General features: G+C 40.4%; 1 protein-coding gene across 4 annotated transcripts in view; it reads right to left on the bottom strand.

The window, feature by feature from the left end:
* The window catches only part of SNX25 (sorting nexin 25), a 97651-nt gene that overhangs the window by 57795 nt on the left and 26782 nt on the right, over window positions 1–13074 (bottom strand). For all 4 annotated transcript variants that reach the window (XM_069573258.1, XM_069573259.1, XM_069573256.1 and 1 more), the window contains exons 2-5: window positions 10651–10735; window positions 7208–7424; window positions 2865–3037; window positions 776–962 (exon numbers count right to left, since the gene is read on the bottom strand). In XM_069573258.1, the coding sequence (XP_069429359.1) occupies window positions 776–962; window positions 2865–3037; window positions 7208–7424; window positions 10651–10672 (599 nt within the window). In that variant the 5' untranslated portion in view covers window positions 10673–10735. The remainder of the gene's footprint in view (window positions 1–775; window positions 963–2864; window positions 3038–7207; window positions 7425–10650; window positions 10736–13074) is intronic.

Raw genomic sequence — 13074 nt, 5'->3', positions numbered from 1 at the left:
GGCAGAGTTGACCCTTAAATAAGAGGGCAATTTTTTTTTATCAGATGAACAATAAGTAGCTAAGTAACAAGATACTTTATGCAGCGTCATCTCCTCTTTGAGCAGAAAGATCAATCCCTGCCATCACAGAGTTGTTCCTGGCAGCCTCTCCAGTACAAGAAGCAGAGAGTAAGAACTGGTCCTCAGGTCTGTGCCTCAGATACAGCGAACAGGGACAACCACCCAGAGGATGAAACATACACCAGTGCCACCTCAAAGAGAACTGCCCGAGATGCTACGTTTCAGCAAAGCCCACAGAACTCTCCCAGTCACAGGTCAGGGAAGGAGACTAGACTCTCCTATGAAAGAGACTCCTGGGGTGTTATTTCCAATGTGTTTTCTCAAGACAATCAGTCAAGAACCCCTTTATTCCCCAAACTGGGCCTCTGTGTTTTCTAAGAAAAAAGAAAATCAACACAAATGTTCTACACTGTAATTTTAAACACACATCAGTTCCTTCCACTGCTTTCCCCAAGGAAGCATCTGAGCAGCTACACAGGTTCTAACAACTGATCGACTTTCTATTATAACCTAATCATTTGAAAAACATGGTACTTTGAACAAACGAACTCCACTACTAAGGGAGAAGCTCGATAAATTTTGTTGTTACTGATTAGTGAGATTTATGGACTTCCTTTATTTCTGCTTCCCTGACAAGCACTTTTTTTTTTTAAACCTAACCAGGCAGAGAAGGATAATTAGTAGCATTGTCATGCTATAATTAAAGACCAAATACCTGAGCTGCTTCAGGAACTCAACATCAGAGTTGCTGTTAATGAGCTTGATGAACTCTTCATAGGAAGGCGCGTACGTGTAGGCTCTCTTGTGATGCTCGTTCATGTGCTCCCTGCGCTCCAGCTGGGCGAGCAGCATCTGGTTAATGTAATCTGGGTTACTGAGCAGCTCCACCACCGGCTTCAAGACTGCGGGACAGAGAAGAGAGCAACACTGACAAGGCCTTCTCCTTCAGAGGAGCTGTGTTCATGCTTCCATAATTGAAACTGCACCTGGCAAACACTGTGAAACTACCCAAGTGGGCTGCACAAGTGTGCATGCATGCGTACACACGCAACACACACATACACACGGACCCACCCTTCTGGGTCTGCTACCAGCTAAGGCTACAACCAAGCGGTCATTTTAACAAATGAGTTACACGGAAAAGGATGATGAAAGAAAGTCATTCGGAACCCAAGCGGTTAACAAAGCTATCAAAATTAAGTACATCCTTTTTTTTTCCTTTTATTTCCATTATAAGGCTCAACATGCTTCGTCTGCCAAAAGATTGAAAGTTAACATTCTCCCAACTGGTGAAACCTCAGGGAGAAAGTTGTGAGAAAGCCAAGGACACCATGAAAGAGTCATCCTACAAACTTCAGGTTAAAAAGGTCACCTTCTCTCTATGGTTGGCTGTATCAGCTAATGGGCAGAGCTGGCTAATTCTGAGACAATAAATGAGACATTAAATCAATGCATATAAACACAACGTTCTTTTGAGATTCTGCGGTAGGAAAAGTTTCTCTTTAAATGATATTTTCTTCCATTTTTCTTATCCTAGCTCAGCATTTCCTTGGATACACTTTTTTGCTAATAACCACATTATATTGTGGTACAGCTCCTTTTTTATGTATTCTAAGTCACATATGTTGGTGGTGGTGCTGTGCTCAGTCGTGTCTGACTTTTTGTGACCCCATGGACTGTAGCCCACCAGGCTCTTCTGTCCATGGAATTCTCCAGGCAAGAACACTGGAGTGGGTTGCCATTTCCAACTCCAGGGGATCTTCCTGATTTAGGGACTGAACCTGCATCTCTTGCATTTCCTGCATTGGCAGGTAGGTTCTTTACTACTGCTCTACCTGTGAAGACCTAAGTCACATATAGGTATTACCAATGAATATTGCAGCAAAGGTATTTTAAGTGAATGCATACTAGACCTTGAGTACAGATATTCCTTTGTTTACGCATATAATGGATGCTACATTGTGAAGGGCATAAGGACTGGTTCAGTTCAGTTCAGTTACTCAGTCATATCCAACTCTTTGCGAGCCCATGAACTGCAGCACGCCAGGCCTCCCCGTCCATCACCAAATCCCAAGGTTCACCTAAACTCATGTCCATTGAGTCGGTGATGCCATCCAGCCATCTCATCCTCTGTCGTCCCCTTCTCCTCCTGCCCCCAATCCCTCCCAGAATCAGAGTCTTTTCCAATGAGTCCACTCTTCGCACGAGGTGGCCCAAGTATTGGAGTTTCAGTTTTAGCATCAGTCCTTCCAAAGAACACCCAGGGCTGATCTCCTTTAGAATGGACTGGCTGGATCTCCTTGCAATCCAAGGGACTCTCAAGAGTCTTCTCCAACACCACAGTTCAAAAGCATCAATTTTTCAGCGCTCAGCTTTCTTCACAGTCCAACTCTCACACCCATACATGACCACTGGAAAAACCATAGCCTTGACTAGATGGACCTTTGTTGGCAAAGTAATGTCTCTGCTTTTGAATATGCTGTCTAGGTTGGTCATAACTTTCCTTCCAAGGAGTAAGTGTCTTTTAATTTCATTAAGGACTGGTTATCTATTATTTTTAAAAAAATGAAATGGACTATGTATTTGGCAATATGTTACATAAAAAAATTTATCACATAGGGCCAAGTGATGTCTTCTTCAAGTGACATTTAAAACTTATCTTTTGAAAATACTTCAATTCCCATACATCCCACAGTATACAAGGTCTGTACAGGTATCACATAAAGTGTTCTCACATTCGTATGGAGCACATTAGTTTGCATTAAGCATCGCATTAGTAATATCGATTAGTTATGAAAGTCTACCTTTTGTTGTCAGGATTTCCGCGAGCATTATGCGTAGGCTGAGAGACTGGACGTTCTTCGAAGGGAGGAGACAGAGCACCAGAACCCGAGAACACGTCTGCAGAAATCTGACTTCATCGTTTGAGTTCCTCAAGCAAGAATGCAACACAAAAGGCCTCGGCTGCTCTTCATGTCTGAAAAAATAAATACATGAACAGAGGGAAAAGGAAGGAAAGAAATTTCTAGAAACAATTTGGTCATGTACCATTAGCTTAAAAAAAAAACACTTCAGTTTTAACAACTATGTTCACTCTTCGACTATCAATAGTCAATAATTTTCTCAACCACAGATTAATCTGGAAAAATGGGCTTTTGGGATTTCTAACCTTAAGTAGCATGAACGGTTATACAGAACTCCTGAATCGTAGCAACAACTATCCAGAAAGGGGTGAGTGTCTTTTTAATTCGATTTTAAAATCTTCTAGCTCTCTTTTTAAATGTCATCTAGAGTTTCTTTAAAAAAAAAAAAATCGAACAAAGCATAAACCAGGGTCACCAGGTCCTGACAGCATCCTTCCGTCAGCGTCCTTACTGCAATTCCTAGTACTTACCTCTGGGTTCTCGTGCCTTGAGTAAGCAAAAGGACGTTAACCTTCTATACATTTCATATGCGCAGTCTTACTTCATCTTCCCACCTACATCAAGAAGTGTATTTATCATCGCCATTTTACAGATGAGAATATTAAGGATCTGAATGATCGAGTGAACAGTTCAGAGTCACAGAGGTAATTAATGGTAAAAGCAATTCAAGTTCTGCTCTGACTCGCACATCCCCAACTCTTTAACACAAAGCCAAAATTAGAGATTAAGATGAAAAGGAAAAAAAAATTCAGAGATAAAGGGAAAAATATGTGAAGAAAAGCATTATTTTGTCCCTTGAACAGCATGCCTGGGCTTTATGAGTAAAAAGAACACACAGACTGTAAAAAGGAGGCTATGAAATTAAAAATGCTATTGATTTAATAGCATAAAAACAATCATTTTTAAATTTCCTCGAAACATGCTAGAACAAGACAGATGGGGCAAAGGAAGAGGAAACAGGCAAGAATTAAGTGTGATCTGGATTGACTCAGGGCAGCCAACGGCATGTCGGCTGGGAAATAAATACGGGCTGACCGGAAAGCTGCCTCCACACAATTGCCCAGCAGTCAACCAGAGGATGTGTCGCTTTTATTAATGCAATTTATTATTCTCTCGCCCGACTGCGGCCAGTTCAACTGGGTGGCTCCTGGCTGCCACTGTCACTTTGCAGTCAGTGGAAATCTGCACCCCAATGGCGATTTCCAGGGCGAAGGCACAGCTTATCTGGGGCAGGTGAGTGCAGAGATAACCACAGAACCTGGATGCATTTCTGCCCAGTCTCATTGTGATGTGTAGAAGGTGATGCACAATCAGATATTAGATCCCCAGCATTCACCTCCAGGGCACCACCATCTATATGCAAAACACCAGTGACCTACTGGCACTTTTCCAAATATCCATAATCTCAGAGAACAATGATAGAGTTCCTTTCTTTAATAAGAATCATCAACTAGAGCTTCTAGGCATAGCCCAGACACCAATAAATCTATCCTTGGCACAAGAAAACTGGAGGTCCAAACAGAAGGCACTTCTAAAATGCAACCAGGTCTCTGTTTCTATTATTCTGATGCTTACTCATAATATCTTTATATAATCCACAAAGGCAGTCATTTCGCAAGATGGTAAATAAATGTCTCAGTGAAAAATATATTCTCATGTTGAAATCAGATAATCATAAAAACACTCCATTTCTCTAACCACTTGCTCTTCTCCCAAACCTAAATTCCTCAGTCTTCTAACTGGTATAAAACAATGATCTAAAAATACTGTCCTCTAGTGAGCCATAATTTAAATACTTTAAAATGAGCTTCCACTGATAACTGTATCCACCAGACAGAACTAGGGAGCACTTTATGGAGTGGACGCCATAGCCGATTAGGTGCTTCACGGGCCTCAGAACACTCAGAAGGAGAGGTTGAAGCTTCTGAGACTCCAGCAAGGTGACCCTTATAACTTCCTCATCGGTTCACATACCCCCTCCTTACTGGAAGTTACTTTCTCTAAAAACAATGGTTTTCAAAGGGTGGTTTCCAGGCTCCCGCGTGTCCCCCAGACACTGTCAGGGGGTCTGTGAGATCCAAACCCTATTCATAGCAACGAAACAATTCCCGGTGTCTTGCCTGCTCTCACGAGTTGTAGCGGAGTTTCCCAGAGGCGACAGACTGTGTGGTGACCTTGTCACTGTTGACGGTGAGTGGAAAGTGAACTGTGCGTTCTTACACTTAAAAAAAAGTCTTAGTTTAATATCTGATATGATAAGTATTGACAGATATGATGAGTGCTGAGCTGGTAAATGTTTCACACCGGCCTCTCCAAAGGGGAGAAAAGCTCCCATTTGGAGCATTTGCCCCATTTCACGGGGTCAGTACTTCCTGCTGTGGCCAATTACAAAGTGACAAGGTGCTGCTCACTGACCTCAGGGTTGCTCCTGCACCAGCACAAGCCGGCCCCAGGACCCCACAGCTCTAACTCACACAGACAAAAGCTCTTTCAGGTCCTCAACAACCTTCAAGAGCACAGGGCTATTCTCAGACCAGGAAAACTGAAAACCGCTGCTCCACAGCAAATTTTTCAAACTGTGGATTGGGACTCAAGGAACAAGGTAAAATTTAATCTCAGATGCCATTTTTGTTAATGATAAAGAACCAAAAAAAAAAAATAATCAAAGTTATCATAGGTAAAGAGCATTATTTGATGAAACTGGATCATAATATAAAAAGTATTCCCAACTCTCACAATACTGTTAACCCGCTATATTGTAATACAAAATAAAAAGGTTAATAAAACTAAATTTTTAAAGGTATCCCCCATTTTATTTTTAAAATCTGCAAAAAATATGGACATGTACACACTGCTCTATTTAAAACGGATAACCAACAAGGACTTACTGTATAGTACAGGGAATCCTGCTCAATGTTATGTGGCAGCCTGGATGGGAGGGGAGTTTGGGGGAGAGCAGATACATGTATATGCATGGCCGAGTCCCTTTGGTGTCCATCTGAAACTATCACAATATTGTCAATCGGCTATACTCCAATGCAAAATAAGTAGTTAAAAAAAAAGAGTTTGCAAAAAACACTGGGGGCAGTGAGCTGGAAAAGAATAGGCATACGGTGGCCCTGTGGATTCTGGCCTCGTGAACCTAAGCTGGGTGAGCATGGCGAGAGAGATGACTCCTGGACAGCTGCCACTGCACGACCCCCCTTAACAGCCAGGAGCCCCAACAACCTCATAGGCAGGGCAGCAAGTGCTCGCAGACCAATCCACAAGACAGGGCTTCTTAGAAGGAGGAGAGCTACCACCTGCCTGAGGAAGATGCCTCTGCTTCCTCATCCCCTTACATATTGCAAATACTTTCTCTTCTCCCCTAAAATAGAGGCAGCGCTATATCAGCGAGAAGAGGCCCCAGAAACTGCTGGGACCCTGCTTCTACTCCAACTGAGTGCGTATCCAGTAGGCAGAAGGCTACTCGCTGCAGTGAGACTGCTCTTTATGTCCAGGTTAGAGGTGCTATGAGTCGTCACGCTCTCACTCAGGCAAGAGTAAGACAGACGTTTAGCATCCTATCAGCAAACCTAAGGAAATAACGATTTGTTATGAGTCCCGAGGTCTCGCTGAAGTCTTCTTCCAAAGGAAGAGTCACCTCTCGGGCACAAACCTTTCCTGGCTAACAGTACAAAAGGCTGACAAACCTGAGTGCTGGCAATTTTCACATGAAAACACCTTCTCTAATCACGGCATGCATGCTCCAATACTGAGTTCCTTTTAAAAATCAAGTTTTAGGATACTACGATGCAACAGAGCTCTTAACAGAGGACTCACAAAAAGAAACATTAACTTTATTTAAACTTTCTCAAAAACTGAAAACTCACTGACACTCTTCAGAGTGTAAAACAACTATATTTAAATGTTCTGTTTCTAGGCACCTTTAATGCTACTAAATAGATTCATGATAGTGCTGGCTCTGTAAAATTAATCTCACTGCTTCAGCTATTTACAAAATCAAACAGGTCTATATCGTGGTTTTCTGGTAAAAAAAATTTTTTTGATTTGCTCTATCAGAACATTATGATGATTCCCCGCAATGTCAACATTTCCAGCCAAGGGCCAATAAGAGGATGAATATGCTCGAGTTCTGTCTTGACTCTGACCCCTTTTCTCAACAAGGAAGACACTTTAACGTGAGTAAAGGGAGGAGAGGTTGTTCCCACTGTAACAGCTACCTGGCACTCGCCGCCTTCAGGTCACAGAAGTGAGTGAGCAAAGCTCGCACAACATCACTGCAGACGACTTTGACCACGTCCATGTGGCTCAGCCGGTGGCGCAGCTGTCTGGCGACTTCCCAGAAATCCTCGGACAGCAGGTGGTAGAGCCGCCCCTCGTCTCTGCTGAGGTTTCCGTACCAGGACAGAATGTAGTCTCTGTAGCTGTAGTCAAACACTACCAGGAAGAGAAAGGCCGCGCGTCAAACGCAGGCGAGGGCCGCAGACACTGAGAGCACGCTCCTGCTGTCTGCTGCTATTTAACAGTCACTTTAAAATATAAAGAGTGGAAGGCAAATCAAGGGAAGACACACTGTTTCCTGAAACCTTTCAAAGGGAGATTCTTATCTAACTCGAATTTTGGGGGTGTGGAGACCCGAGGTATTGGATTTTCTTGGATAGCCCAATCTTTAAATAGTCTACCTTGATACCCAACTCCCTGATTGTGTGTTTAATTTCAAATTGCTCTAGATGGGCGGAAATCACAAGAAGTTGCTTTTTCCTATTCAACACAAGGAAGAGCTGAACAAAAACATTAAAATTATTCAAGAGATTGCCATATTAGATGATGGATGCGCCATCATAAGAAATTTCAACACAAGCGGAGCATTTAATGGATAAGGATGACATGGAAGAAAGTACTTCCTACGATGGTAAGCTGGGTTACATGACCTCCAGGCTTTCACATCCTTTTATCTTCCTTCTGGGCACCCCAGTGCCAAGCAGCAAGAGCGTGATGACACACACTTTGCCAATAAAAACACTGCTAAGCTCTTCATGTGCAATCCCTTCTCGCTTACTCTTCTATTAAACTAAAAGTTTTCACGCCAGGGATTTTTAGCTAATAGCAAATAAATCTGCAAACCAAAGCATTTGGAAAATAGAAGCATTTTTTCTTTCATTAAAATTTAATTTCAAATTAAAGCAGGAAATTAAGAGCAATTATAAGAGACTTAATACTTAAAATTAAGATCTTTTCAACATGCTAAAGGATTTATGTGAAGGCCATATTCACCTATGTAATGTTTCATTACATTTGTTAACCACATTGCATATTCTGATTACTGTAACTCTAAAACACTCCTCTGATAATACATTTTGGTGAGAAATGGATAAAAATGAATACTGGCAAAAATCTGTACTTAGTAATAGAGATATGTGCTAGTCACAGGTATATCTTTTTTCAATAGTTCATCAGCACCCCTAAGTATCATAAAAATATAAAAGTACAAAACAAAGACACGATTCTAAGTATGTGTTATATAACTACAGACACTCATTCATACAGGTACAAAAAAAGCCAAAATATTTTAAAATATATCATCTGTGTCAATTCAAGGAGACAGAGAAATTCATGATAGTAAAATCATTTTATGTTCTTCATTAAGAAATATGCATGAGTAATATAACAAACCACAGTAAGAAATGAAGGAACACTTATTCTCACTGCCAAGCAAACAGCTTTTCTTCTAAAGGTGTAACAGCCCACAAAAAATCCAATGCTATTATGACTTAAATACATCTATTTTCTAGGACTGCTCTTCAAGAAATAAGCAGGTAAGAGGGGATCACAGAAGATTAGAGAGAATGGAATAACATGATTAGAACTTCAGTTTTAGTTGGATTAATCTGAAAAGACGATTTAGGGTAACAAGAGAGAAATACTAGAGGTGAGGAGACCAGTTTAAAAGCTACCATTCAGTCTAGAAAATGTGATGTTAGGTAAATCTGTCTATAAATGTTCAGAACAAGGAGTGACTCCGTCTAAGTAAACGGTATGAGAGAGAGCCATTTTCCACCTCTGCCTTCTCCCCACGATAACTCAGGCACAGTCTTCCATGCCCAAGAGGGTAGAGCCCCACAGGTCAAAAGTAGGGTCCATGACCCGAGTCTCTTGGAACACAGAAACAGTCATTCAACCAGGCACTGTCCTAGTGATGATGACAACAACAGCAATTCCATTGATCACACAGATGTCCCTCTGTGGTTTGCAAAGTTTTCAAAAATGCAATTAGTAATTGCTCTCTGTGTGCAGAAGAAAAGTCATCTTCTGGGAAGATCTGAGGTTATTAGCTTATGTCACTGGTGGATCTATTGATTTATTCAAGAAAAATGAACATGTATTTCATACCACTGGGTAATGAGACATGAACTAGATAAGTTGAGCCTATAGAGAGGGGGAAAGCCATGCTCTTTGAGGTACCAGCTAGGCTTCTTTTGTGTCAGCATCTAATCCTTGGACAGTCTGAGTTCTACTGAGCAAACAGCAGGTACTTAATAATTGCTGAATTACATTTCTTGCCCACATTACTGAGATAATTCAGGGCAGTCCAATGAAAATTGGGCTGCAGATCTAGTGAGATTCGATATTAAGTCAAAGAGACTTTTAAAAGTCTACCTTCTGCCAGTTTTCCAGGAAATGTAACTTGAGGAAAAAAACTTTTAAGGGTATCTGATATAGAAGAGTAGTTGCCAGTTCTCTCCTAACTTCATACTCAACACTGTATATTTTCGTCCGGAAAACCTCAGACTTTTCTGTGTATATAATACCTGAAACTGTCAGTTTTTAGAAGTTTGATTTTTAAAGCACATTTTTAAAACTTTAATTTGATCAAAATATAGTCTCTTTTAAACTTTAATATTCATAATTACACTTACTCATCCCCATTTCCAGACATATAACACTGTACCCGCCACAGTCCCCTTTTCAACCATCTTTAATACAAGTTTCACGTCTCTGTCCATTCTTTTGTCAAGGTTGGACAAGATCCCTTAATTTGGTTAACTGGTTTGTCCATGAGTAAGCCTGAGTGTATTTATTCCCAACACACTTTCCCTATGTATATCTATTGACAAAAGAAAAAAAGAAAAGGCTTCCTGACACCTACTTCAGGTAACAGTCAACAACAGATTCTTGCTTCATATCGTGGAAGCACCCCACTAAGCTGGCTAGTTTCATGCAATCTGCAAATTCCTGTTTAATCAATGTTTAGATCCCATTCATTTAACTGAAACATGGATATATTTGGGGGCTTCCCTGGTGACCCAGTGGTAAAAGAATCTGCCTGCCAATGCAGGAGACACAGGTTTGTTCCCAGGGTTGGGAAGATCACCAGGAGAAGGGCATGGCAACCCACTCTGGTATTCTTGCCTGGAGAATCCCAAGGACAGAGGAGCCTGGCGGGCTACAGTCCATGGGGTCATAAACAGTCAGACACAGTTGGCTGACTAAACAACAACTAGATGTATTTACTATGTCTTCAAGTAAAAATTCATGATGAAAAAAAATCCAAATGCCATCAAACAGAGAGAGGATAGATAAATTTGCTGGAAATTACTATCTTCCTTTTAGAACATAATGAATTGCTTCCCGTGGTAATTATATACCCTCACTTAATCCTTACCTTCTTTTAGAGCTTTGTCCATGTTATGAGAAATGACTACCCTTCTAGACTGAACCGACTCATTTGAGTCTCCATACACAGGACTCTGAAATATAAGAAAAAAAGATACAGATTACTGAATAAATCACATAAATATAAAACCAAAAGTATGAAAAACCATTTAAACAGATGTTAAAATAACAGATTATAAAGTTCTTCTGGAAAAGTAAATACATGCTTAAGGTTAATAAATTTTTGAAAAAGAATTAAGGAAGGATTTTCCCTAGCAGATATCAAGACAGGGTGACGCCAGTGTAGAAATAAACAACTGAATGGCAGAAAGCACAGAAACGTCTATACAGAAATGCAAATATATGAGAATCAAGAGCATAATGAGAAGAATTTGAAATCTGTGAGGAAACCACAGACTATTCAATAAGTAGGGCTGGCATAATTTGATATTCATGTGGGAAGAAAGTTTAGAGTCTTACGCCATACTTCATACATTAATAACTCCAAACTGATTAAAGAGCTAAATATTTTAACTAAAAATGTATTTAAAGGAAACAAAGGAGATGCTGTGTTTAATCCTGGGATGGAGAAGCCCTCTCCAAAATAAGACACAAAAAGATTTATAAAGGAAAAGAAACCTGACAAATATAACTACATAAAATAGGAAATTCCTGTTTGACAAAAGATAACTATAAAATATAACTGACAGACAACATCTGCAAGATGTATAACAAAGGACTATTATTTCATATATACAGAGATCCCCAAACAAGAAAAATAACTCAAAAGAAAAAACCAGGCAAAGAAATTAAAAGAGCAATCATAAAAGATAAACACCAATCAATTTATGAAAAAAAAATTGCAACCTCTTTTTCAATGAGAGAAATGCAAATAAGTGCAATGAGACACCATCAGACTGACAAAGCAGGGGCAAAGTGTCATCTAACCTAATGTTGGCAAAGACATGTGGAAATGGCCATTTTCATACATCGAGAGGAGAAACGTCCATTTCTAAAAGCTTTTAAAAAAACAACTGAGCACATATCAAAATTTAAAAGCACTCTGTTTATTCAGCAATTCTACTTCTAGGAATCTAGCTAAGATAAAATACTTGCACATTAAAAAAAAAAAAAAGTACACATACCCAGACTTTCACTGCTATATTGACTCTAAGGGAAGAAATTGGAAATAAATCAAGCGTATCAGTTCAGTTCAGTCACTCAATCATGTCTAACTCTTTGCGACCCCATGGACTGCAGCACGCCAGGCCTCCCTGTCCATCACCAACTCCCAGAATCAAGTATATATCAATAATCAAAGAGTTAAATTGTAATGGTTCATGTTTTAGAATATAATGCAGCCATGAAAAAAGAATGAATTAGGGATATATATGCCTTCATGAAAAGTTTTCCATGATGGAAAATGTTTGGAAACACATATGCTAAACAATTAAAAATGGTTTCTTCCTCCATATATGTCTGTATAACACAATTTAAAATTTTAATTATAAAAAGGTACTAGATGGCAAAAACAGAGAGGCAACATGCAGGATTTAAACCCCACTATCAGACAGCTAAGGGTACTTTAAACAGAAAAGCTTCTTAACTGATCACATTCCAAAGTGATCAAAAGTATATGTATACTGTAAGCATATGCTGGACCATGAAGAAGGCTCAGTGCCGAAGAATTGATGCTATAGAAATGTGGTGTTGGAGAAGACTCTTGAGAGTCCCTTGGACTGCAAGGAGATCCAACCAGTCAATCCTAAAGGAAATAAATCCTGAATATTCACTGGAGGAACTGGTGCTGAAGCTGAAGCTTCAATACTTTGGCCACCTGATGTGAAGAACTGACTCATTAGAAAAGACCCTGATACTGGGAAAGATTGAAGGTGGGAGGAGAAAGGGACAACAGAGGATGGCATCACCGACTTAATGGACATGAGTTTGAGCAAACTCTGGGAGACGGTGAAGGACAGGGAAGCCTGGCGTACTAGAGTCCATAGAGTCACAAACAGTCGGACACAACTGAGCAACTGAACAACAAATACTGCAATGGGTGTACTTATTGGTTTTAGAGGCTTCCCTGGTGGCTCAGTTGATAAAGAATCCACCTGCAATGCAGAAGACCCAGGTTTGATCTCTGGGTGGGGAAGATCCCCTGGAGAAGGAAATGGCAACCCACTCCAGCCTTTTTGCCTGGGAAATCTCATGGACAGAGGAGCCTGGCAGGCTACGGTCCATGGGGTTGCAAGTCTTACAATGACTTTGTGACTAAACCACCACCACCACTGGTTTCAGAGCATACAAAGAAGCTAGTTATTAGTGGAATGTAGAGAACTTTTTTGTGCATGGGAAATATTACAAGTGCTTGACTACACAGCCACTGTCACTCAGGAGGTCTAAATGGCTAAGGGCCCTATCAGCTTCATTC

The sequence above is a fragment of the Ovis canadensis genome, chromosome 26, assembly GCF_042477335.2.
Source record: "Ovis canadensis isolate MfBH-ARS-UI-01 breed Bighorn chromosome 26, ARS-UI_OviCan_v2, whole genome shotgun sequence".
In the NCBI taxonomy this organism is placed as follows: domain Eukaryota; kingdom Metazoa; phylum Chordata; class Mammalia; order Artiodactyla; family Bovidae; genus Ovis; species Ovis canadensis.
Note: the sequence above shows the minus strand (reverse complement) of the source record. Positions and strands in the feature narration are given on the sequence as shown.